We start from the raw sequence: 27,780 nt of genomic DNA, 5'->3' as shown, positions 1-27,780 counted from the left end.
ACCCGCCCACCTCTGGAATTGGAGCGGGTGAGTGCCGGAGCATGGGAAGGTCCGTTGACCTTGGGCAGGATTTTACAGTTTTGGGATGAGCGAGGCCATAAAATCCCACCTTACGAGTCAGAACAAGATTGCTGAAATGTTCTCACAATTAGAAAATCACAAAACGCAATATGCTAAAATGGTCGGTGAAAAAGATGCTGACTTGAAATGCTGGAAAGAAAAGAAAGTTTATCACATGACCTAAGTACCAGAAACAGTGCTCCGACCTGTCCTTCACATGTGACAGATTAATATTGTAAACAAAACTGGCAGGACCATATTTGGAACTGTGCATAGTTAAAGTCTACCAATAAAAGTGTTTACGTTTAAACATTCCATTCTCAAGATCTCATCAATGAGCCATTACCTCTGCAACATAAAAAAATTAAGTACATGATACAAGACTTCGGTGGTGAATCTGGAATTATTGTCTCTGAGACCGGACCCCTGTCGTACCAAGTAGACATGGAGGGACAGATTGTTCATAAGCATGTGGATTGCTCCAGCATCAGTGTTACCCTCAAGAAAGGTTTTCAAACCCGTAAGCACTGAAGTACCTGTTGGACTTGTTATAGACATAACTGATGTCTCTGTGGAAGAAAGTAGTAATGAACTGTCTGTGCCAAAAAAGGTAGCTATTATTGCAGTTCCTGTTAATGTCGATCTCAGACTACAGAATTACACTGTTCTACGAGAAACAGAAAAACCCCTCAAAGAATCGATTTATAGTTGTCCAATTAATGACTATAATATTTATTTAGGACTGACTAATTTAATTATTGAAGAAGTTAAAGGGGGAGGGATGTGGTGATTTGTGGTGATTGTCCCTTTAAGGGCAATGGACCAGGGTAAGGGTCACCTGGCTTGAGAGGGGACCAATTGGGATGCAGAATGGGTAATCACCCGGGGGGGGGGGGGGGGGGTGGGGGCGAGTCCTCTTTTAGGCAGAAGACATGAAGGGGACTAGGGCAGCCATGTGGCTGCTGTACTGCTGTACAATTTTTCTTTTTAATAAATACCTTATGTGTTTTGAATGAAGTCTGTGAAAATGCGTCATTACATCTTAATATTTTGCTTAGATGATTTCATTTCAAAAGAAAACTATAATGAAAACTTCATGCATTGTTCCCCAAATAAATGCTCTTTATTTCAAGTTTTGGTATTTTTAAGTTATTCGACAAAAATATGAAATATTATTATCTACGAGAAATCTTATGCAGTCTAAAGATGTCCAATTATAGAAATAAGAATTACAAAATGACCTTGGCCCATGTACCAATTTCCTGATTCCAGAATACACACAAATGAATGCAGCACCACAACAAGTAAATAACTTGCTACATCACATCCTATTTCATTTTCAAAAACTGCAACAAAGTCATAATATATTTTATAAGAACACAAAGTTAAGTCTGTTGTATAAAGCAATTTGAAATTCAGAACAAAAATGTCTCCATGAATGGCACAAAGAGGTCAACTTTGGGATTGTCGATAAAGGATCTTAAGAAAAGTAAATGCATCTCCCATGTCTGCCTGGGATTGTTGTTCAGTTTGTAATTTTGTTTTCTATATCCAACTGCACGATATTGAACAGAAGGGAACATTTCCCATGTGTCTGTGCAAACAGGGACTTCAAGCCTTGAACTCAACAATTCAAGGATGTCCCTATTGACTGACTCTATGGTCCCAATGTTAACCATAATGTGGAGATGCCGGCGTTGGACTGGGGTAAGCACAGTAAGAAGTCTCACAACACCAGGTTAAAGTCCAACAGGTTTATTTGGTAGCAAATACCATAAGCTTTCGGAGCACAGCTCCTTCGTCAGATGGAGTGGATATCTGTTCTCAAACAGGGCACAGACACAGAAATCAAATTACAGAATACTGATTAGAATGCAAATCTCTACAGCCAGCCAGGTCTTAAATGTACAGACAATGTGGGTGGAGGGAGCATTCAACACAGGTTAAAGAGATGTGTATTGTCTCCAGACAGAACAGCTTGTGGAATTCTGCAAGTCCAGGAGGCAAGCTGTGGGGGTTACTGATAATGTGACATAAATCCAACATCCCGGTTTAGGCCGTCCTCATGTGTGCAGAACTTGGCTATCAGTTTCTGCTCAGCGACTCTGCGCTGTCGTGTGTCGTGAAGGCCGCCTTGGAGAACGCTTACCTGAAGATCCAAGGCTGAATGCCCGTGAAGGCAGAGTTCCACAAGCTGTTCTGTCTGGAGACAATACACATCTCTTTAACCTGTGTTGAATGCTCCCTCCACCCACATTGTCTGTACATTTAAGACCTGGCTGGCTGTAGAGATTTGCATTCTAATCAGTATTCTGTAATTTGATTTCTGTGTCTGTGCCCTGTTTGAGAACAGATATCCACTCCATCTGACGAAGGAGCTCTGCTCCGAAAGCTTATGGTATTTGCTACCAAATAAACCTGTTGGACTTTAACCTGGTGTTGTGAGACTTCTCCCAATGTTAACAACAGGGATGGGTATGTGAGGTCCATGCTTTGGCTGCGTGAGGCCCACAGAGATTTTAACTCTACTTCTGTGCTTGATATTAGGTGCCGGTACACAAACACGGTGGGAATCACAAGCTGGCCAGTGGGCAGAAGCAGGATTTTGGGTGACAGGAAAGCACGATTGAAAATGTAAAGGAGCACTCCCTGGCACTTGGGTCAGCGTTTACAGGCTAATCAGGACATGATCGCAGATGAAAGAGGATGGGGCAGAAGCCCATATCAGAGATGTCCATGGTTTACTCATGGGGCCTGGAGGAACAGATGTTCTTTCTCCTGGCTTATGAAAAAACATATTTTTAAAAAACATCTTCCTTGATCACTTCTGGTCCTGCTTCTGCTTGTTGATATGGGTCCCCTGGTGGCTCCTGCATTCAGCCCGAGTCACACACACAGAAAGGGCTAAATGTCACTTCATGGACCAAATTGCATCATACAACCCCTACTTTTGCATAATTATGAGGCCCTCACTGCCTGTGTGGCCTTCTCTCCAGCCTCCCACATCTTAGGAATTCAAATGGTATTCGCTGGGACACGAGAAGGAAGTGAGGACACTTTCCCCATTTTAATATCCACCACTCCAGCCCAATTTACCACATTCTTGCCCAGTACGTGGTTGCGTCAGGTACCTGACTGTAGAATTAGGTCACATCGCCATGGCTTCAATTTTCCTTTATAATTATTAAAGTTGGAAATTACGTTTGTCATGGAAATTTGTCTTATTATGGAAACATAATTATGAAAATCAGGGCACACGGTGGCCAAATCTGTATAAAATCAGTCAAAAGCATTCACAAAAGACTATTAGTGTTAGAATCAGATTAATTCAGCATAATAATTATCTGAGATGTTGACAGCAGAAATAAGTACGATAAAAGCTGTCTGATTATTGTAAAACCCTAACTGTTTCACTCACGCTGTTCAGGTGAAAGAAACTTCCTACCCTGACCTGATGTGGCTCACAAGTGCCTCTAGTCTGCAATATGTGGCTGGCTCATCCCCCTCCAAAGTGCATTAGCAAACCAGTAAGCTTTGAAGACAAACACTCAGATGAAAGCCCACCATCACCACCGCAGGACAACTAGGGTGGGCAAATAAATATAGTCGTACTATAGTCGTACTCACATCTGGAGAAAAAAAGCTTTTAAAAAAACCTACTGGTTCGCTGTGACATTCTTCTCATTGCTATTTTAATGGAGGTATCATCTTGTTAAGTTATGCACTGACTTTAAATATCCCAGTCTGGATTTTACTAAGTGATTGAACAGCTTATACTTTGGAAATGTAAGTCTTAGAATCACAAGGTACAAGACTTTTGTTACCTAGAGAGTCTGCTCTTCTTCAAGTTCATTCATATAGTCCTGATCAACGTAAATCATAAAACCAGTGAATAAACTGTCTGCCCTCTGTGGATCATAAAACAGACCATTCTGTTCAGAATAGAAAATCTGCAGCCAAACTTCATCTTCACGTTTCAGGTACATAATAGTTGAACCAGAGGCTACATCGTAGTTCCCAGTATTAGCGTCAAAAGTCTTAACACGATATTGCCCGTTGTGTACCAAGCCAATGGCAAGGTGCTTATTTGCCAGGCTAATATCATAAGAGAAGTAGTAAATACCAGGTATCCCACACATAAATTTGCCACTGGAAACATTATAGTGTCCTCCTTCATTTAAGAGGACTTTGTCAAATTTGATGGGCATACGTTCCTTTGGGTAGCTGAAGGTGATAGCCACAGAGAAGGCAGATCTTGCTGCATTTGTGCCACATTTGCAGATTCCAGGCAAACCAGGGTCACCATTGATTCCAATGGTGCCTTTTGGTCCATTAGTTCCTGAATTGCCTCGATCCCCTCTATTACCCCTTGGTCCTCGGGGACCTGCCTTGCCAATGGCTCCTCGAATTCCCTTAACACCTGGTTTTCCAGTTATTCCTGCTTTTCCTCTGTCACCTGAAAAGAAAACTTTTGTTTTATTTCTTGGTAAAATTTGTAATCCCATATTCATTATCATTCAGGTTCTGTGCTGAAACAGGCGTCACGAGATTGTGAAAAGCCTGTACAATAGTGACTACTTTTCAAAAGAACTATCGTGACTGTGAAGTGGTTTTGGGACACCCTGAGGTATGAAAAGTGGTTTATGCAAGCTCTTTATTTTGTTTCTGTCACAAAGTTCAACTAAGGCACTTTGGTTTGTTCAAAGATCGGCATGTTAGCACAGTGGTTAGCACTGCTGCCTCACAGTGCCAGGGACCCGGGTTCGATTCCCGGCTTGGGTGACTGTGTAGAGTCTGCAAATTTTCCCCATGTCTGTGTGCGTTTCCTTTGGGTGCTCCGGTTTCCCTCCACAGTCCGAAAGACGTGCTGCTTAGGTGCCATGCTAAATTCTCCCTCAGTGTACCTGAACAGGCAGCAGAGTGTGATGACTAGGGGATTTTCACAGTAACTTCATTGCAGTGTTAATGTAAGCCTACTTGTGACACTAATAAATAAACTTAAAACACTTAAGTAACCAGTTCAGTTCCCTTTCCTTTCCTCCCTCAGCAGTTTGGAATAAGGTTTTTGAATCTTTTTGTTCTGTGCCGTAACCTAGTGATGACAGAAAGGAATCTAGAATTTATTGTTAGGCTGTCAGTTTACTTTTCTGTCTCCTTACAATAATTGTTTAAGAATTTAGAATTTGTTCAGAAACCTAGAACTCTGATGGGTAGAATTCAAGCCTTGTGCTTGAATGGTACAAACACTAGAGCGAGGTGGCTACAGTTTGCTCGATATATAGAAGACCAACATCAATCAATCCTTCCTCTAGAGTTGGCTTCCAAAGCACTGAAATCAAATTGTGAAATCCTGAAGTGCAGAAGCCGTGATATGCTCTTGTGAAGGGCTGAGGCTGGCAGGAGGTAAGGGCAGGCAGAACGGCATAACCAAATGGCAGCAATTTGTACAGAAAACACTGGAAATACCCAGGCAGCATCTTTGCAGGGAGAAAAACCAAGTACACCACCAAATTTTCAAATGGCCATGGGGTTGGGACATGGCGTGGACAGGATTTAAAACCTGCAATCATGGAGGTCATTACTGAATTCTCATACCTCAGGGACAGACTTAAATTTTCAAAAGGACTAGTGAGGAGTGGGGGGATAGTGGGACGGACGGACCACTTACCACCAATTAACAGCACCATATTCTGTTCAATGGGCTTGTTCAGATGCCCAGTGTGTTTGCAATTTTGAACATGGGAACAAAAGAAATAGGAGCAGGAGGCTATTTGGCCCCTGAAGCTTGTGGAAGCCCATCAATAATCATAGAAACCCTACAGTGCAGAAGGAGGCCATTCGGCCCATCGAGTCTGCACCGACCACAATCCCACCCAGGCCCTACCCCCACATATTTACCCGCTAATCCCTCTAACCTACACATCCCAGGACTCTAAGGGGCAATTTTTAACCTGGCCAATCAACCTAACCCGCACATCTTTGGACTGTGGGAGGAAACCGGAGCACCCGGAGGAAACCCACGCAGACACGAGGAGAATGTGCAAACTCCACACAGACAGTGACCTGAGCCGGGAATCGAACCCGGGACCCTGGAGCTGTGAAGCAGCAGTGCTAACCACTGTGCTACCGTGCCGCCCCGGATAATGATAATGACCTGATTCCAGCCTTAACTCCACTTTTCTGCCTTCCTCCAAAGATATGGACTTCCAAAAATTGTCTCAGTCTTGGATATTATTATGAAGTGGAGGTTGATCTCCCCTCTGAGAAAATAACACCGAACCATCCAAAGAGGAATACCTCGCCTCATAATCTGTTGAAAGTGTGTGAGAAGTGGTAATATCTGCGTTTCAGCAACTTTTAGTGGTTAAATCAAAATAACTCCCTGACACTCTCTCCAAAATCAACAAGTAACAATTTATTGATCTAACAATGAACAAGTTAACTAAACTATTAACAAACAGAATAAAACATGATTCTAATGGAATGCTGTTTAGACAAAAGCAATTCCCACTTATTAACAAAAAAAATAGAATTTTAGTCACTCTCTAAATTACAACCAGGTTTGTTGTCTTCCGGAATATTCTGTCTTCTTTGCTATCTACACGGGGCGTTGAGCTAAAAGCTATGAGCTGTGGCAGAGGGCGGTTACTGTCTCTGCTTATTGACCTACTGCCTCTTCTTTTATATCTGTGATGACATATCCACATCCCCTACAATATGATTGGTTCTCAGGTTACCAAAATATCAATTTCAAATCTAATAGGTTGCTGGTATCCAAGTGCCTAATTTAAACTGATAGGCTAAATTCAAAACATCCAAATGCCTGAAGCCTGTTACCAAGGCAACCCTGCTATTTGGCCTTTGATACAAATGTTTCAGTCTGTGTACTGCATAGGCACATACTTTTTTTTTAAAGAAAAAAAACACCTTTTTTTTAATAAAAGGGACCATGCAATACTTTCACTTCTTAGCAATTTACAATTTTTTATAATTTTACAAACACCAAATTCTGACCTTCCACTCAACTTTGCAACAATATATTCAATGACTCAGTCCCCACTGCTCGCTAGAGGAGAGAATTCCAAACATTAACAAGCCTTTGAGAGAGGAAATTCCTCCTCATCTTAAACAAGTGACCACTTATTTTTAAACGGTAACCCCTAATTCCAGATTCCCTCATGAAGGAACATCCTCTAAGCCCCCTCAGAATCTTACATGTTTCAATAAGATCAAATCCCTCTTCTAAACTCCAATGGGTTTAACCCAAACTGCTCAATCTGTCTTCATCCCAGGAATCAGTTTTGTAAACCTTCTCTAACTTGCCTCCATTGCAAGCACATCCCTCCTTAAGTAAGGTGACCAGAAGTGTACATAACACTCTAGGTGGTGTCTCACCAATGCCCTAATTTACAAGACTTCCTATGTTGATGCTCTACCCCCCCCCGGCAATAAAGCTAACATTGTATTTGTCTTCCTAATTACTTCCTGTACCTGCATGTTGATTTTCTGTGATTCATGCACAAGGGCACCCAAGTCCCTCTGTCCCACAGCATTCTGCATTTAAATAATACTGTTTTTCTATTCTTCCAACCAAAATGGACAACCTCACATTTTCCCACATTATATTTAATCTGCCAAATTTTTTGCCCACTCACTGAACCTATCTATATCCCTTTGCATATTCTTTGTATCCTCTTCACAATTTGTTTTCCAATCTAACTTTGTATTGAATTTTTAATTCAAGAACCCACGTGATTTGGTGTATGTTTATGCACAGCTTTGGGTCCGCTACAGGGTCATCAGCAACATTCGCTCCACTTATTTAAAGCTGACCTTTCCTGAACCTCCTCATGCTGGTTCTGGTGACCTAACATAATCTAGTCTGCACTACCACTTTATTTGGCCCGGGTAAGGCAAGCAGCAGCAGATCTCAGCTGGAGACGGAGCTTGCCTTCTGACCAATTGGACAATTTGAATTTAGAAATAGCATCGCGAGAGTGACGCAGTTTGCGCACGGTGTCAGGACCCAGGGTACATCCAGATATCGGGTTTCTGATCCTTCTTCAAAAATCTAGCTCATGTTTCAGGTAGATGATCTTTTACCAGAACTGATTATCAGTTTTTATGTTCATTTCTTTTCCTCTCTTCAGATCATGGATGTTCTTGACTCTTGCTGGGTGTCTGAATAGGTTATCTGGCTTAATTGGCCATTTCTCATGTCAACATTTAATGTTAGCATGCTGCAGAGGGCAGTGCAGCTAAGCATTTTTCTTTTATTCATTCACGGGGTGTGGGTTTTGCTGGCTAGGCCAGCGTTTATTGTCCATCCTTAACTGCCCTTCAAAAGATGGTGGTAAGCTACCTTCTTGAACCAATGCAGTTCAAGTGGTGTAGCACACCCAAAGTACTGTTAGAGTGAGAGTTCCAGGATTATAATCCAGCAACAGTGAAGGAATGGCATTATGGTTCCAAGTCAGAATGGTGAATGGTTTGGAGAGGGATGTCCTGGGCGTGGTGTTCCAATGGGCTGAATAATATGGGTAGAGGGGAGTGTGGAATCGCATGCCACCCACCACTCACACCAAACCCCACCCCCAGGAAACCATGACAGCATGATGCCCATCGACAACAGACCAAGCACCCCCACAGCCATGAAGTGTTGAGGGGCTTATTAATGAGGGCTGAGTGGGACTTCCGTCTCCTCATTGGGGCAGAGGTCCCAATCTCTGGGAGGCATCAGTGGCAGCTGCTGGGACAACAGGTAGGGAGTGGAGCCTTCGATCCCCAGAGTAGGTGAGTCAAGAGTTTTGGGCCGGGAAGGTTAGGGAAGGTTAGGGAGAGGAGAATTGGTGGGGAGGGCAAGGGGAGAGGCTGGGCATAAGGAAGGGAGCAGGTAAGAAGGAATGGGGTGTTCACTTCAAGGGAGACATCCCATGATTGGCAAACGGAAACCCCCAAAGAGCAACCTTCCTTCCCAGCCTTTAGCCAATTCGGGTTTAAATTCAGGTTTCTCCCTCCCACCCTACTGCCCAATTCAAACATATTGTGGCATGGGCAGCGTTCATTCCATTAAAATAAATCATAATCTGCTGTTAATTCAAAGGAACATATGTTGTGGAATAGTTTCATGTTTCAAAACTCAAAATTGTAAGGATTTTTAAATTACATTTTTGTCTTGTAATTTTGAACTTCCCAGCTATAGCACAGTAAGATGTTAACCGTCACATAAGGATGAAGTAACCACATGTCCAATTTCTACATTTAAACTCAGTTTTAAATATAATGCCCATGGAAGAAAAGCACATAAATCAAAGTTCCAAATCTAATAACCGTATCCGAGATGAGAATAAAACAAGGAAATTTAAGGGCAAGTTTAAGGACGTTAAAGATCTTTATAAGGGTAATTTATCATTCCTACATTTTGCCAAATCAAAAAAAAAATTGGCTTGGTTTAAGTCAAGGAATAATTTTTCAAGAGTGCACAATCTATGAACTTGTGAAATCAACCATTGAAATAATGCAAATAAAGTCATTTTACAAAGTAAATATTAATGTACTAAATTAGAAGCTGAAATCTATTTCAGGGTGGCACAGTTGCATTGTGGTTAGCACTGCTGCCTCACAGCATCAGGGATCCGGGTTCGATTCTCAGCTTGGGTCACTGTCTGTGTGGAGTTTGCATATTCTCCCTATGCCTGCATGGGTTTCCTCCGGGTGCTCCGGTTTCCTCCCACAGTCCAAAGATGTGCAGGTTAGGTGAATCGCTAAATTCTCCCTCAGTGTACCCGAACAGGTGCAGGAGTGTGGCGACTAGGGGATTTTCACAGTAACTTCATTGCAGTGTGAATGTAAGCCTACTTGTGACTAATAAATAAACTTTAACTATTTAACTTTAATGCTTTTAAAGTTTCAATTTTGAGGTCAAGAATGTTAAAAAACCTTTTTTCTTAATGTGGATTAACCCTTAATTCACATACAGCATACATAAATCACAACATTTGTAAGTAAATATAGCAAATGTCATGAATACTTGGACAGGTTCCAGGCTATTTAGATTCCTCCCTACTCAACATTCCATTGATAAACATAGATTAAAAAGCCGTTAGCTGTTTACATTTTTCTTACAATTTGATTTTGTTCTGGATTTCTTAACCTATTATCCTTGCACCCATCCAAGTATTATTTTAACAGATAACCAGAGACATCATGTATGGCATCCCATTGTGATCCTAAAAATAGAAAAGTTTATAAAAATGCATGAGAATGTTAAAAAAAATCACTATAAATGTCATTTGCAATGCTCTTTTTAATAAAGGGCCTATAAACCTTGCTTAATGCTCTCTTCCTCTGGGGTAAATTTTGACTTGATATGATTAAAAAAGGATATGATAAAAAAGCAGCCAGTGGAAAACGATATAAAATGGACTTCTGTCTGTCTATCATCCGTTTTGCACTGATATCAGAATCTACACTTTTGTGTTGAATGTGGAAGTGCTCACAAGGCCTACACAAGTGTGAGGTTGCACTGTCTTTGACAACCATGACTGTAAATTCCAGACATCTTGACAGAAGCTACTAGAAAGAGCAATGCAATTATTTTACCTTCTTTCCCTTTTTGTCCTTTGGGACCATTCTTACCATCTGGCCCATCTTTTCCAGGAAACCCCATTCTTCCAATTGTCCCTGCTTGGCCAGGGTAACCTGGAGGCCCAGGAGCCCCTGGGGGGCCAGGAGCGCTGCAAATAAGTTGGGAAGGGTCAATTGTAATGGGCGTCTTTTGGCTTTTCGGAAGTTGATTGGCAGCATGGGACGTAAAGCAGAAAAGGAGAACAAGCCACAGCATCATCAAATCTAGGAAGGAAAGTCAACACAGGTTATCGTTTAGACAGCTTTTCACTGAACTATGTATGTATCCAAATACCTGAGACAATCTCTTAGTTCAAAACTGTGCTGCAGATGACTCTTAGTGGGTATTATGTGAAACCTATAAAATTCTCCTTTTATTTGTCCATTCTTAGGTTTGTAACTCATACTGGGGAACAATTCCATAGGCACCCATAGACCTGCAAAGACCTTACATGATTGACCATTCAGCTAGTCATGATGTGGAGATGCCGGCGTTGGACTGGGGTGAGCACAGTAAGAAGTCTCACAACACCAGGTTAAAGTCCAACAGGTTTATTTGGTAGCAAATACCATAAGCTTTCGGAGCACAGCTCCTTCGTCAGATGGAGTGAATATCTGTTCTCCAACAGTGCACAGACACAGAAATCAAGTTACAGAATACTAATTAGAATGCAAATCTCTACAGCCAGCCAGGTCTTAAAGGTACAGATAATGTGGGTGGAGGGAGCATTCAACACAGGTTAAAGAGATGTGTATTGTCTCCAGACAGAATGTAGAGATTTGCATTCTAATTAGTATTCTGTAACTTGATTTCTGTGTCTGTGCACTGTTGGAGAACAGATATTCACTCCATCTGACGAAGGAGCTGTGCTCCGAAAGCTTATGGTATTTGCTACCAAATAAACCTGTTGGACTTTAACCTGGTGTTGTGAGACTTCTTACCATTCAGCTAGTGTCAGGAATAAAAGTTGAATGGTCATATGATCACATGGCCACCTAGCTGATCCCAACCTTGTCCCCACTGAACATCCACATCAATGTACTTTCTGTAGGACTCATGTTAATCATCTGGAGTGGGAAACATTGGCAAATTTCTATCTGTATATCAGGAATATTAGCAACAATTCTAGCAACCCTTCCTCCACAGCAGGTTTGCCTTCACTTCTTCGTTATGCACAGCTTTTTTAAAAAATTCATTCGTGGGACATAGGCGTCGCTGGCTGGCCAGCATTTATTGCCCATCCCTACTTCCCCTTGAGAGTCAACCACATTGCTGTGGCTCTGGAGTCACATGTAGGCCAGACCAGGTAAGGATGGCAGATTTCCTTCCCTAAAGGACATTAGTGAACCAGATGGGTTTTTCCAATAATCGACAATGGTTTCATGGTGATCAATAGATTCTTAATTCCAGATATTTTTTATTGAACTCAACTTCCACCATCTGCCGTGGCGTGATTCGAACCTGGGTCCCCAAAACATTAGCTGAGTTTCTGGATTAATAGTCTAGCAATAATACCACTTGGCCATTGCCTCCCCAGTGTTTATTGCAGTGCATAGTATATTCAAGATTGCAACACGGTCAAACACACATACGTCGTAGAGGGAACATGTGTTGTGCATGGTCTTTTTATTACACTGCGTGGTACATTCCAAACTGTCAGTTAAAATGGATATTGTTTGCAGCAAGCACTAAGTCATAGACAAGGACAATCCAAGGTTAAATCCTGGTCTTTGCTAAGACAGCTGGTCTCAGCCACATTGGCATTATGGACAGTTAGAATGCACACCTACTACTGAGCTGGGGTCGATCAGTGGCTTTGGTTTGAAAATTCACCCCTGGGGGGGATAGTGAGTGAGAGCAGGTGTGAGATTGACCAAAGCTGCTCCCACTGGAATAGCCCATTGCCATTCACTGTCCAGGGGTACATGTGAAGGATACACAGGCAAGATAACAAAGGGTGAAGGGAATTCAGAGAACCCTAGGGGCCGTTTTGATTAGCAGTGCTCACGGTGACCTGTAGTCAGGAAGTTATAGGGTCACAAGACCTGAATTTCCATCTATTCCTACTCTATCTTTTTAGATTTCCTCCTTTCTAATATTCTAAATGTAAGATAGAGCACTTTGCAAGACTTCTTTACATACACTATGGCATTATCTATGAGGCATACTGCTTTAAATTGCAATACAACTATGTCACAGTCTCTGATAATATTACTAGACTAGTAATCCCAAAGATCGAGATTTCAGGCATGAGTTCACATCCCTCCATAGCAAGGTCGGGCCACTGCCAATTAGGCCAGCAGTTTGCAGAGGCAGCCTGCTGCCTTTAATTGGACATTAGTTCCAATGGCGACCTTTTATTTGGCTGTTACCAGGAAGACTATCGGCAGGGACCCAGAGGCTGTCCACACAGGCCTGAGTCCCGCATTGGGTCCTGATGTGGGAACTTACCTCATGGCAGCAAAATCCTGGCCTCAGTGTTAACTCTGGTTCAGTGGGTGAGTTCAGGTCCCACTCCAGAAACTTCAGCACAATAATCTAGGCTGAGACTCCAGTGCAGCACTGGAAGATATGTCTTTTTTTTCAAATGAGAATGAAAGTCAGGTCCCCGCTGCCCTCTGAGATGTACGTAGAAGATTCCATCACACTGTTTTGAAGAACACAGAAGCTATCCTTAGTATCCTGGCCAATATTTATTTCTCAATCAACATCATGTAAGATAGATTATCCAGTCATTATCATGCGCACAAAGTAGCCACTGCATTTCCTAAATTACAATATTGACGACACGTCAAAAGTACTGCACTTCAGTGGCTGTAAAGTGCTTTGGACACCCTGAGGTGATGAAAGGCACAACATAAGTGCAAATGTTTTATTTTCTTTGAACTTGTTTGCACTATCTTTTCCAGATCAGAATAAGATGCTGCATGAAGAAAGTCTTCATCTCACCTCGTGCTCTCTTGCCAATCATCTTAAATCTCTATCTTTCGATCACCAACCATTCTGCCAGTGGAAACAATTGCTCCTTATTTAGCATATTAAAATCCTTCATGGTTTTTAACTCGTCTATTAAATCTCTGTATAATCTCCATTCTGAGATGAGCAGGCCCAGCTCCTTTGGTCTTTTCACACAACTGAAGTCCCTAATTCCTGGTACCATTCCAGTAAATCTTTCTGGCACCCTCTCAAATGTCTTGACAATCTTCCTAAAGTGAGATGCCCAGAACGGAGCACAATACTCCAACTAGTTCCAAGCCAGTGGTTTAACTTAACATAGGTTTAACATAGCTTCCATTCTGTTATCCAATATGCCTCTATTTATAAAACCCAGGAACTTGTATGCCTTATTTAACAGTCTTCTCACCTTATCCTGTCACCTTAACGACTTGTATACTTAAGGCCCCAGATCCTTTTCTTCGTACACCTCTGTTAAAATTGTACCATTTAGTTTATGTAGCTCCATCTCATTCTTCCTTCCAAAATGAATCATTTCACACTTCTCTGCTTTAAATTTCACCTGTTACCTGTCTGCCCATTTCACCGGTGCTCCTGAAGTCTGTTACTATCCCCTTCACTGTCTGCAACATTCTGAGCTCTGAAGGGACGGCACGGTAGCACAGTGGCTAGCACTGCTGCTTCACAGCTCTAGGGACCTGGGTTCGATTCCCGGCTTGGGTCACTGTCTGTGTGGAGCTTGCACATTCTCCTCGTGTCTGCGGGGGTTTCCTCTGGGTGCTCCGTTTTCCTCCCACAGTCCAAAGATGTGCGGGTTTGGTTGATTGGCCATGCTAAAATTGCCCCTTAGTATCCTGAGATGCGTAGGTTAGAGGGATTAGCGGGTAAATATGTAGGGATACGGGGGAAGGGCCTGGGTGGGATTGTGGTCAGTGCAGACTCGATGGGCTGAATGGCCTCTTTCTGCATTGTAGGGTTTCTATGATTCTATGATAAGTTATACCCTGAATATCCAAGTCAAGATTATTGATTCTAATACTGACCTTGGGGTACACCATTCTATACTTCACTCCGGTTTGAAAAAAAAACACTAATCATTGCTCTCTGCCTTCTGTTTCTTACCTGGTTTATTCCTCGTCCCTTTTTTTGAACAGGGGTGCAACATTTGCAACCCTCGAGTCCTCTGGCACAACTTCGATATCGAAGGCAGATTGGAAAACTATGGCTAGAGCCTCCACTAATTCCAGCCTAACTTCCTCTTGCAATGGTATCCCACCCAGACCAGTTGGATTTCTACTTTAAGCATTGCCAAAACTCCTCTCTAAATAGGTTTATGCTAATTGAGCAGACCATGACAAAAAATTGGAATAAAAGAAGGCAGATTACAACTTGGAAAAATTATTGCAGTTAGCCCAGTAGTTCGAGAGACTGTTTCTGAGCAATATACCCGGAGGAGCTAAATCCCCAGTTGTTGTGACCTCAGCTGGAACAGAAGGGCAACATAATTAATTGCATGCGCCTCAGTTATTGAATGAAATTGGCCACAATTCCTGCTGCTGTGATTTTTGGTTAGTGGAGAGAGGGACAGAGTTCATGGACGGGATTTTATGGCCACGCTCAAGTGAGACCGGAAATTCCCACCCGAGGTCAATGGAAGTTTCCGTTGTCGGACCCTCACCCACTCCGATTCCATGGTGGGCGAGGTGGTAGGGTTCCGGCCCATGTTTTGGGTCCCTTCTACAGCCCATTAGCATCATATTGGCTCAAAGCATTAACTGTGTTTCTCTCTCCACAGATACTGCCACACCTGCTGTGTTTAAACAGCATTTTTTGTTTAATTTCAGATTTTCAGCTTCCCCAGTATTCAGAATTCTGAGTATTGTGCCTTGGATGGGCTGAATAAGACAAATGGCAGACAACAAAGAAACTGAGTTTAAACAGTTTTTTAAGATAAAAATGAATCTATTCAGCATCCTCTTCAGCCACTATTACCAATATTAAATTCCACAACTAAACTGGCATTCTATGTATGTGAGTGTAGTTTCGTTCAGCTTGATTCTATCACTTTTTCTGCAGGGTCCTTAGCCAGGGCTACAAATGATACCTTTGGACACACGACTGATATCTTTGAAACCAGTTACTTTGCTTAAATAAATAAACATGAAGAATGAGTAAATTTTGTTCAAATTCAGAAGTATTCTCATTTACTCATAAGCATGTCCAGTACTTAGAATCCCTACAGTGCAGAAGGAGGCCATTCGGCCGATCAAATCTGTACTGACTTTCCAACACATCATCTCATCCAGGCCCTATTCCCGTAGCCCCACATATTTACCCCGCTAATCCACCTAACCTGCGCATCTTTGGACACGAAGGGGCAATTTAGCATGGCCAATCCACCTAACCACCTAGATTAGCTCTGCGTCTTGAATCACTGAAAATTGATGCATTTTGAGAGGAAGTCAATGTTAGTGTGTTTTCAGTTACTGCTTACTCATAGAAATCAAGCACCTGAATAAAAGTTATTTCACTTGAGGACTTTGCTGTTCTTTTTCCAGAAATGGATGAAACACAAAGAATGTGGTATGAAGGCTTCAAACACCTCCTTGCTACATTGTGAATGTGCTTAGAGCAATGTCAATAAAATCAGCAGGCACTTGGAGCAACCCTGTGGTGAAAAATAAATCAAGTCTGTTTAGCTTCCACTGATGTGGAGTTCCTTAGCTTCCACTGCCATGAGGTGAATAATCAGAGTCCCAGAAACAGTGTTTAGCTCTAGATCAGTCACAGAGATGTGGAGATCTCACTGGTGTTTTTCATACTCAACTTGAGTCATCTCACATACATAGTCCTTTTAGAGAAAGCATGGTCATTCTTTGGGCAGCAAATCCGTTCATCTAAATCTGTTCATGTTCCATTGTGGAATTTCTTGAACGCCAGAGACATAATTGATGGAGATACATTACAAAATTGTAAGACTACAGGAAGAAATAGCATGCAGTTTTAAATCAGCTTTCATCAGCTAAAATGCTGTACGAAGTTTTTGATTCTATTTGCCAAAAGGGACCCAAAAATCACAGCAGCAGGAATTGTGGCCAATTTCATTCAAAAGTTTTTGATTCTATTTGCCAAAAATAGTGAATTTCAGCAACATGGAACTGCAATCACATTTTTGGATATTGATTTGAGTGATTACTTCCCTACTCAGTTTGAGCCTCCTTAGACACTGTTCCCCCCATCAGAGAAACACAAAGAAACAGAAAAGCTGCTCAAAATTTCTGCATTCTGGTATTTTTGGCTGAAATCCAGTTTGGTGAAAGAGTGAGTGGAGATTTTACCGATATCTGAATGATGTTCCCTTGACGTCCTGAATAACATCAGCAACTTTCAATTCCCCACAACATCTCTTATTATCAGTAAAGTATTTTTGAAATGTAGTGATTGGTATAATGTAGGAAAACATCACAGCCAATTTGAAAACAGTAAGTTCCTACAATCAGCTATGAGATAAATGGTCAGATAATCTGTTCTGTTGATGCGAGTTGAGGGATAAATATTGTCCGAGACGTGGGGAGAATTTTCCTATTCTTAACGCAATTTAAAGTCACATTTGGCTTGTCTCTATATTATCACCCACAGCCCAAGTCACTTCAGTCTTTCCTTTTAATTGAGACCCTGATTGCTTGAGACCAACCCCCTGGCGTCTCTTCCTTAGTTCTAGTGCTCGAATGTGTTCAAGTTCAAAAGAAGCCACAATCCTATGACTAGAAGATGACAGTGCTGAAGCAAGCTAGAATGTTGCCGTATATGTCATTAGCCAATAATTTAAATCAAAATACCGACATCAAATGAGTTTGCCTGAGTATTTAATCAAAATTGATCCAGTATAGCATCAAGAGTGGAAATAAATATGGCTGAGGACTAACACATTAGATTCAATAAAGTAGACCTAGAATGATGTTGATTAGAAAGACTAACATACATATTTGTTCAATCAATGCACTATTTATTATTTCTGCGTAAGAAAAAAACTATAGTAGAAACATAAAGCACAGGCTTTTGGGAAGACACAGCAGGTGAAATCTATCTTTCATAGGAATATTGGACATAGGACACTTTCTTTCAAAGACACTACCATGGTGGCCATTGCCTGGGAAGCTTACATGGTGCTGGTGTCACACAAAGAAGAGGGGAATAGTTCCAGTTTAGTATGATTTTAGTCTCATTAATTCTGTGTGGAAATGTCCTTCAGTAAGTATTAAGCACTGATTGAATTCTGCCACATACTCTCTGTGCAGCATCAAAATGTTTAACTATGCAAATAATATAGTGTGTTTTTCCCACTTGTTTCAATAACTCACTACCCTCAGAGTACAAGCCCAGGCACCGTACTCAGCATTACCATCACTTCAAACAAGTCCAGAGGTGTTCGCTGATATAACACATTCAATGTCAAACCAGAGTTCATGGATAAGCAGAATAAACGCCTAAAATATCATCTGTGGAACAATCATGTTTTTAAGGCAAACCTAAACTAACTATGTCCTGTCTGATCAGTGCTATTTAACCGATTAGTCCTTTCCTTAATAACGTCAAGCCATAGAGATCAAAAAGGCCACAGACTCTGTCACAGACTGTACTGAATCAGTCACAATTATTTGATGTGCGACAATTAGGCTCAGTACCTCTAAGGATAACAAAAGGAAGTAGGTATCCTGATCGCTTGCTTTCTGTAAAGTGTGCATGTGTAGACACCAGGTACAGAGAGTGTTGGTTCTGGCTATGATCTTTGTACCTGGTCCTTGTCTAGAATCACAAAGTATGATGGCTTTGATTAATTGCTACTTGGTTCTCAGACCCATAGAACTAACCTACAACATGAAGCATCTTCTCCAAGAAAACAGGGAAGGAAGGGATAGGATGGAAATGAAGTAAAATAACAGGGCTGCTAACAGTGTGGATGGATGATAATGATTTATACTACATTGCGTTGCAATAATTTCAAAATACTGCTGGCACAACCCACAAGAAATCTGGCAGCAGCAACAATTTTTAAGGAAATTCCTTATTAACTTGTGAACACACTCATCTGGGGGAAATCATATTTAATTATCTGCAGTTCTAACATTAAACAACAGATGCCAAATATCCACATGCAAAACATGTAAGCAATTGGGATGTGGCTTATGAGGCAAAATAAATCAGGGTGAAACAGATATCTTGCAGAATCTTCAAAAGGAAAGCCTGAACGCTACCCAAGTTCCAAGAATGGCTTACAGATCTGAAGAGGAAAAATTGTGACCCTGACATGCAGCAAATTGGTAATGCCATTGCTTTGCTCAATAGTCCATGCCAACCTGAGCCCTGAACCAAGTCAGGTCTCGGGATTCATTCAAAAGGGTGCAAGGACCTGCGGGTGTCAAATGGCCACCCTGCTCCAGTTGACCTGTCAGACCAGGCAGGATTTCCATCAGACTCTCAGGTCCTGGGCAATTTCTGGATTCACAACTTCTCAAACGTTTTGTGGTTATCTTTTGAATAGCCTCCAACAATCCATTTAAGAGCCACTGTTTAAGCTGCAAAAAGACCTGGTGCAACAAGGTGGTGAATATAAGGCGATAACTCTGCCTGATTGTGCTTGAATTTTGCAGCAAGATCCCAGAACTGGCATAGGCCCCTAATTTGTATAATAAAGCAGTACGCCCTTGTTTCAAAGCTGCTCATCCATTTTGGAATCTGCCTGTATATGGAAATGGTCAGAGCTTGGACATCAATGGGATGGGTGAGGTGTTACTCTCTCCCACAATGGTTTTCAACCACTGGCCACCTGCTTTTCCAACACAGAAACAGAGCTCTGTGAGTTGCATTGCTTCCCTGAGTTTCTTTTGCAAATGTACTGTTCAGAATTTGGAATATTTTGGGGCATTGCACACAGTAAGTGAACTGATACCTGTTTTATAAGGTCAAGAACATTCTAATCACCAAAACGAGACAGCCCAGCTGGCGCTGTATAATGGGGAATGGGAGCTTGAGATCACCTGCGTATTTCATACAACTGTCCTCTGAAATGGTCTAGCAAGCCAATTAGGGATGGGCAACAAATATTGGCCCAGCAAGTGAAACCCACATCCCATGAAAGAATAAAGAAAAAAATGGCTAAATAATGTGGAGCATACTGATGGATTGTACATAAGGCAGGACAACAACCACAGCTAGGCTCCACAATGCTTGCTGTATCACAATGTTTATGTATTAGTATCACAAGTCGGCTTACATTAACACTGCAATGAAGTTACTGTGAAAATCTCCTAATCGCCACATTGCTGCGCCTGTTCGGATACACTGAGGGAGAACTTAGCATGGCCAACGCATGTAACCAGCATGTTTTTCGGATTGTGGGAGGAAACCGGAGCACCCGAAGGAAACCCACGCAGACACGTGGAGAATATGCAGATACGCACAGATAGTGACCCAAGCCTGGAATCGAACCCAGGTCGCTAGTGCTGTGAGGCAACAATGCTAACTACTGTGTCACCGCGCCACCCGAAGGTAATCAATTTTAGAGATCAACTGCCATGATGGCAGCAGCCAACTGTAAATATATTTGCCCATGAACGCACTTTCATCTGAGGTACAATGGAGTGGTAACCAGCGATCTGCTCCCAGCTGTTACACAGACACTTCCTCCTGCTCCTGCTGGTCCCATTCTGCTCTGTGCTCAGCTACTCCTGAAGATGCCTCACTGCCATATGGCCTAATCAAATATTAGAACCCAGTAATTATATTCATATGCTTTATAATGAATAAAAGAGATTCAGCTGTGGGTTTCAAGTCTGAGCCATATCTTGGTGTTCCCTTTCCAAAATTCACTTGAGTTTTAGCCTCATCACTGCTACAACAACGAACCCCGAATAAACTGCAGCATCCTGTGACACAGTTCAAAGTTTCTGCAGGATTTAATAGGAGGCCAACATTATCAGCGAGAATGTAAAGACCATGAATGTGTGACATCTGTGGCTCAATTGGCACTGACTGATTTATCATTGTCATTAACATGCAAAACAAAGGCTTTCTCTCCAATATATATGGATACGCATTGGTGCTATATATCCAATTATTCTTAGATGGTGCCCCCACAGCCTAGAATGAATGGCGTTAATCAACTACAACAGAGCAGGGAGTGACTGAGGACCCAGCGACACCTCTTGGAAACAAATTCATGCCCACGTGGCAATCCAAAGCAGCAGCAACATTTGTATCATGCCATAATTGAATTTGCTAAATTTCTGCAAGGTGGCATCTGCACAATGGGGTGAGGGGGAGGATTAAATCCTTTAAAAGTACATTAAGTGCTCTGCTTCTTCAGCCCCCATCTGTGGTATACTCAGAACCAGTGCAACGTGGTAACAGAGTGCGGTTGATATACCAGGCTGACAGCGGAAAATTTTACACACAACGGGAATTCCATTATCTGCACTCCTATTATCCAAGGGGTTTAACAGGATACAATCACAAGTCAGGATATTTAGCGCAGTTTATTCTTTGTATTTTGGCTTCTCCAAATGACACATTATAATCATAGAATCCCTGCAGTGCAGAAGGAGGCCATTTGGCCCATTGAGCCTGCACTAGCAACAACGCCACCCAGGCTCTATCCCTGTAACCCCACGTATTTACCCTGCTAATTTACCCTAATCCCAAGGGGCAATTTAGCATGGTCAATCAACTCTGCTTTCAGTGTCCTGAGATGCGTAGGTTAGAGGGATTAGTGGTTAAATCTGTAGGGATATGGGGGTAGGGCATGGGTGGGATTGTGGTCGGTGCAGACTCGATGGGCCGAATGGCCTCTTTCTGCACTGTAGGGCTTCTATGATTCTATGAACTTAACCTCTTTGGAGTGTGGACGGAAACCAGAGTAACCAGAATCCACGCAGACATCTTTGTCTCTTGTTCAACTTCACACACGTGCCAACAATATATACTACTGTATATCTGACATCAAAACTGGAGAACAATTTCAATTATCCGCCAATTCCCATCCTCTGACAGAAGGATTCCCTTCTTTGCCGGTTTGCATCTTCTCTGTGGTGTTAACTGATAGAAGCAGTGCAGAAATGAATCTGAATCAGTGGGTCAGGGATTGGTTTTAGAAAATGGGAGACAAATTTAATTCAAAGATCTTCAGGACCCTCCAGTGAGGGTTTCATTCCCAATACAGTTCATGCTGAAACTGAAATCGGTATCCTTTTAACAGAAGGATTCAAATGCAAGAAACCCAAATGTAGTTCCTTTGAGATTCTGACATTGTTTCAGCTACAAGTGACTGCAGGAAACCAATGGAATCTTGTTCAGTGTTGGAGCATTCTTTTATATTGATATCAACTTAGTGCAAATTCAAAATAGGCTGGAGGCTAAACTAATAAGCCAAAGCATTGCTTGGTTAATAATTTAAATGTTTTAGGTAAGTTTTGATCTTGAAGATTAAAGATTACAAAACTGACAAAATAAATAAAAGTTACTTAGTTAATTTATTGGTCACAAGTTACATTAACACTGCAATGAAGTTACTGTAAAAATACCTGAGTTGCCACACTCCGGCGCCTATTCGGGTATACCTAACCAGCGCGTCTTTTGCACTGTGGGAGGAAACCGGAGCATCCGGAGGAAACCCACGCAGACACAGGGAGAACGTGCAAACTCCACACAGTGACCCAAGACGGGAATCAAACACAGGACCCTGGCACTGTAAGGCAGCAGTGCTAACCACTCTGCCACCGTGCTGCCCTAAGGTGGGTCAGGATGTCCACGGAGGGGTTGGCTAAAATGCCAGCTTGTTCATGGAGGGGGGGTCAGTTGAAATGCCAGGCCTGTCCATAACTATTTTTCTCTCATGATTTGTCGTAAATTGGTGCTCCCAGACATTCTATAACTTAATTTCCCCCATGTACTGGGCACAAAGAATATCGTTGGGTACGATAACTGGATGCATGCGAAGAGTTAAAATATAAAACATATAAACAGAATTTACCAGAAAGTAACTGTGCGGCCAGTCCAGCTGCAGTGATGTTTCAAACCAGCAACTCTCCACTTGCATGTAGCGCAGATTGTTTTTTTAAAAAATCGTCAGGAAAGTAAGTTGTTCCTTTCCATTGTCTCAACGTTTCCCTCTCGAGTTAGTGCTTCGAAAACCGCTCACCGACACAGCAAGTTCAGAGACATTTCTTGTTGCTTCTTCTTGGACCCCTCTCCAACTCAAAGCTGCCTTTTGGTCTTTCTCTCTCTCTCTCCCCCCCCCCCCCCCCGCTCTCCTCCTCTTTCTCATACATTCTTTTCCCATAACGTAAGCCGTTGGAAAAGCTCCCGCCAATGTCACATGTAGTTGGAAATTTTGACTGTATTAAGATTAAGACTGCACATGTTGACAGTGGTCGGAAACTGTTGGTTTTCATCTTTTGTGTCTAGTTGCTTTGACAGCTGTCTCCGGCACCAACGTGTAAACTTTATTTTCTTCATTTGCTTTAGTTTTTTTCTCTGTCTTTGATCAATGGTGCAGAAAGATAAGAGGTGGCGACAATCCCATCTCCATTAATTGCTGTAGTTGTCTCTAATACAATTCTGACAAATAAAGCCAATATATTTTTACCCCAATAATAATCCAAGCGCTTTTGGCACTCTTTTCAAAAGTAATCAGCAGAGTAATGTTTATGTTGGGTACATGTATTTTACATTAAACGTGAATATAGAAATTCAAACAGCGTTCATCTTTACTAATGGTAAAAAAAAGTAGAATTAAATTGGCAGCATTAACCTTCCAGATGGAGTTTGGTGCACTGAAGCACTATTCAACTGCCAAGAAACACAGCCTCCTCGGGGAAGGAAGCTAATCTCTAAACATCAATCGTTTAAACCAGGTATTCTGTTAACTTTGTGATTAATTTTTATTTGCAGCAGATGTTCATTGTATTTTGCATAAAATGTATTGTAGTTTTGACTGGGCCTACAGCTCTTTCAGTTTTTTTGATGCATCTTAGATTCAAATAATAAAAACGATCTTCAGCAAGCTTGTGTAAGTTTTATCTATTTCTACGTGCCCGTCTTTGTGCATGACTGCACCATGAAATGTGTGAAAGTGATCAGGGTGAGACTTCAAGATGGATTGTCTGGAATCATGTTGAAGTCTACAATTGTTACAGTTTTGGAAGATTTAATTTTTAAACGACCTTTACACTTTCAAAATACTTAGTGAATGGAAAGCAGATTTGGCTACTAAGAGAGGGTGAGACTGGAAATGGTCATTGTTAGCTCTTTGGGTGTGTTTAACTTCCAATTTCTTCTTTTGAGAATTTAACTATTCTATGATGTAACTCTGGAAATGTTTGTTAAGCAACAGAAGTAACAGTTAGCAAAGCTGGCTCCATGTGGTTCTTGGTTCCTGATAGAGCCTAGGGCTACAGGTGTTATCTCGCCATCTCTCTGTTAGCTCTGTGATTGTCTTCTCTCAGTTAAAGTCCAACAGGTTTATTTGGTAGCACAAGCTTTTGGAGCGCTGCTCCTTCATCAGGTGAGTGAGGACTTGTGTTCACAAACAGGGCATATACAGGCACAAACTCAATTTGCAAGATAATGGTTGAAATGCGAGTCTTTACAGGTAATCAAGTCTTAAAGGTACAGACAATGTGAGTGGAGAGAGGGCCAAGCACAAGTTAAAGAGGTGCGTATTGTCTCCAGACAGGACAGTTAGTGAGATTTTGCAAGCCCAGGCAAATCGTGGGGGGTTACAGATAGTGTGACAAGATCCCGGTTGAGGCCGTCCTCATGTGTGCAGAACTTGGCTATCAGTTTCTGCTCAGCAATTCTGCTCCAAGTGGAGAGGATCTCCAAAAAGATGTGCTTGCCCCAGTCCAACGCCAGCATCTCCACATCGTTGTCTTCTCTCAGCAGGATCGCAATGTCTTGTCATCAGTTTCAAAGTCAGCGTGCCAGGCAGCTCAAAGTTGGTGCTTTTCAACCCTTCCCAAGCTAGAGCCCATCTGCCAGATCAGAAGTGTTCCTGCACTCTAATTGGCTTCAGCAGTGCCAGTACTTGATTGGATTAGATGGTGTGTTATCAGCTTCTGGTTGCTTTCTCAAGGGTGATGGTCATCTAATGATGTAATTTCCTGTTGCCTCCTTACTGCCTTCTAAAGTTTTTTTTAATGTTTATTTTTTAGTGTGACAAGTAGACTTACATTAACACTGCGATGAAGTTACTGTGAAAATCCCCTAGTCGCCACACTCCGGCACTTGTTCAGGTACACTGAGAGACAATTTAGCATGGCTAACGCATCTAGCCAGCGGATTGTGGGAGGAAACCAGAGCACCCAGAGGAAACCCACATAAACATGGGGAGAACATGCAGACTCCGCACAGAGAGTGACCCAAGCCGGGAATCAAACCTGGGTTCCTGGCACTGTGAGGCAGCAGTGCTAACCACTGTGCCACCGTGTCGCCCACATGATATATTCAGTGACTAAACCCGCCACTGACATGATCTGGGAGGATGATCTAGTAAAACCAGTTAGTGAAGTAAATTGATTGACGTTGGTCTTTTATATATCGAGCAAACTGTAGCCACCTCGCTCTAGTGTTTGTACCATTCAAGCACAAGGCTTGAATTCTATCCATCAGAGTTCTAGGTTTCTGAACAAATTCTAAGTTCTTAAACAATTATTGTAAGGAGACAGAAAAGTAAACTGACAGCCTAACAATAAATTCTCGATTCCTTTCTGTCAGCACTAGGTTGCGGCTCAGAACAAGAGCATTCAAAAACCTTATTCCAAGCTGCTGAGGGAGGAAAGGAAAGGGAACTGAACTGGTCACTTAAGTGTTTTAAGTTTATTTATTAGCGTCACAAGTAGGCTTACATTAGCACTGCAATGAAGTTACTGTAAAAATCCCCTAGTCACCACACTCCAGTGCCTGTTTGGGTACATTGAGGGAGAATTTAGCATGGCCAATGTACCTAACCAGCACTTCCTTTTGGACTGTGAGATGAAACCGGAGCATCTGGAGGAAACCCACGCAGACAAGGGGGAAACGTACAGACTCCGCACAGCCAGTGACCCAGGCCAGGAATCGAACCCTGGTCTCTGGTGCTGTGAGGCAGCAGTGCTAACCACTATGACACCGTGCTGCCTAATGTGTCAGTTAGATGTGGGACTGTGCCTCTGATTATAGATTTCATTAAAATTTCTGGCTTCCCACTTGAGGTGATGAGGTGCGTTAAGAAATTTACTTTGTTTATTTAAGATAAGAGAACGCATGATGTCAAGTCTAGTAATTTAACATTTGGATTCATTGTTCCAAATGTCTAACTGATATCCTGTGGAATTCTTATTACAGCAGGTGCCTATCCCTATCTTTTAATTATGGGAACTACTTTGCGATTATATGTTTTTGTAGCAGCTGCCAGTGCTTAGGAGAAATTAATTAAAAAGAGTAAAAGAGTATGAATGGCACATAGCCTCAACTAATACTCAAATTACAAAGTTACCACATACACAAGGTCTAAACATAGGACATATACAATCTGTGCATAAAGATTCTTGGTGTGTTAAATCTGAGGTAGCATGTTACACTTATAAAATACACCATGACACTTTTATTACTTAGGAAAATGGAATGTAAAGAGAACTACATAGTGCTGATTCTAGGTAACCCTTCATCAGAGCTGAGTACTCTGACTCCCTCAACTCTGACGAAGGGTCATCCAGACTTGAAACATTTGCTTTGTTCTCCTGCTACAGATGCTGTCAGACTTGTTGAGATTTTCCAGCATTTTCTGCTTTTGTTTCAGATTCCAGTATCTGCAGTAATTTGCTTTCATCTTAGTGTAATACTACGTAGTTCTGTCAGACCTGCTGAGATTTTCCAGCATTTTCTGTTTTTGTTGTTGTACATAGTATTACAACTGGTGCCAGATGAAATCTCCAATTTGTCATGACTGGGATGGGACCCCAATGTTTTAATGATCTTTATAATTTTATGTTTTCCAAGTCCAATTGTATTTACTCTGAAGGAGGAAATTTTCCAGAAAACCATATTTTGTATCATCAAACATATTTACTTATTGGACTAATTGGCACCACTCATAACGGGCCAACAATGCAGAGGGGCACCCCCGGATGGATATTCGATCGGGTCCCCCCCTGCACAGCTGAGAGACTCGCGAATTTCAAAGACTACGGAAGATCCCTAATCTGCCTAGCAACAGCGCGCAGCTGCATTTTAAACTGGCCAAGGACGATCAAGATCCCTAGGAAACGAGACATAGAGTGGGTTATCAAAACCAAGCTATCACTGAAATATTACCAATTCGGCCAAGGCAGACATAAAAATCTGATAAACTAAGATATAAGAATAAAAGATTAGAATGAAATACTCCAGACATCCAACAGGACAGGCTGACATTAACACTCAATCTCACAAGCAGGAAACACAGACACGAAACAATAAGATCAATTCAGATAAGAGGACACATAGAGAAGATAATGGGAAACGCATTTAGACACCGGGGCAGGACCAAGTAATCCCATTAACACGAACACACACCATACAAATGCTAATCGATGAAACTTCCTAGGGACTTTTTAAACTGACAGACCACTTTATACATATTGTAAAAATGCATAATCAAATGTTCCCGCTCGAATTTGGATCCCTATAAAGATCCAGAGCTGATGTGAAAGGATTGAGATCAACGTGGCCAAGCCACTGTTTCTGAGCTGGCTACGGGGGTCTCCCTGGGATCCCAGTAATTGTACAATAAAGACACGCTTTGAACCTTGATTTGCGACTCAACTTCTATTCTGCACTGGTAAAGGGATATTTCCCTACAACAAAATGGCGTAGTCGGCAGGATTTGATATCTGACTTCTGACTGATGGCCACAGTTTGAAAGTCGGGATCAAATTTAAACGAATCTGATACAAATCCAGAGCAGTCAAAGGCGAGTGCAGGTCTCCGTTCAAAGTGAGGTACCTTTAAGGGTTAGGGTTTGTCTGTTTTAAGTATTGTTGTCTTGTAGAACTGTATAATCTTGCCTAAGTTTTTAAATTGAAACAGAAGTCCGCACTAAAGAGGTACAGGTCAGAACGACC

At 41.9% G+C, this 27,780-nt stretch overlaps 1 protein-coding gene across 4 annotated transcripts; it reads right to left on the bottom strand.

The window, feature by feature from the left end:
* Nucleotides 1-1,159: 1,159 nt before the first annotated feature.
* c1qtnf2 (C1q and TNF related 2) lies at nt 1,160-22,941 on the bottom strand. 4 transcript variants are annotated; one of them, XR_013499791.1, is made up of 5 exons: nt 22,671-22,941; nt 13,139-13,334; nt 10,663-10,911; nt 2,509-4,516; nt 1,160-1,785 (listed from the first exon to the last, which is right to left on the bottom strand). XR_013499791.1 is itself a non-coding variant. In XM_078231163.1 (4 exons), exons 3-4 carry the CDS (start codon nt 10,904-10,906, stop codon nt 3,885-3,887), a joined length of 876 nt encoding a protein of 291 aa, XP_078087289.1. In that variant the 5' UTR covers nt 10,907-10,911; nt 13,139-13,334; nt 22,671-22,941; the 3' UTR covers nt 1,160-3,884. The 4 variants fall into 4 exon arrangements, 2 of the variants coding, with proteins under 2 accessions (XP_078087289.1, XP_078087288.1); XR_013499790.1 differs by lacking the exon at nt 13,139-13,334 and having other exon boundaries at nt 22,671-22,934; XM_078231163.1 differs by having other exon boundaries at nt 1,160-4,516.
* Nucleotides 22,942-27,780: the final 4,839 nt, after the last annotated feature.

This window comes from Mustelus asterias, chromosome 16 (genome assembly GCF_964213995.1).
Source record: "Mustelus asterias chromosome 16, sMusAst1.hap1.1, whole genome shotgun sequence".
Lineage (NCBI taxonomy): Eukaryota > Metazoa > Chordata > Chondrichthyes > Carcharhiniformes > Triakidae > Mustelus > Mustelus asterias.
The sequence above is the reverse complement of the archived record's forward strand: the minus strand, read 5'-3'. Positions and strand labels throughout refer to the sequence as shown.

Coding starts and splice junctions, on each gene's coding strand:
- c1qtnf2 (XM_078231163.1), bottom strand. CDS start 10,906: ATGATGCTGTGGCTTGTTCTCCTTTTCTGCTTTACGTCCCATGCTGCC. Junction 4,517..10,662: donor AGGACAAAAAGGGAAAGAAG/GTAAAATAATTG, acceptor TTTTCTTTTCAG/GTGACAGAGGAAAAGCAGGA.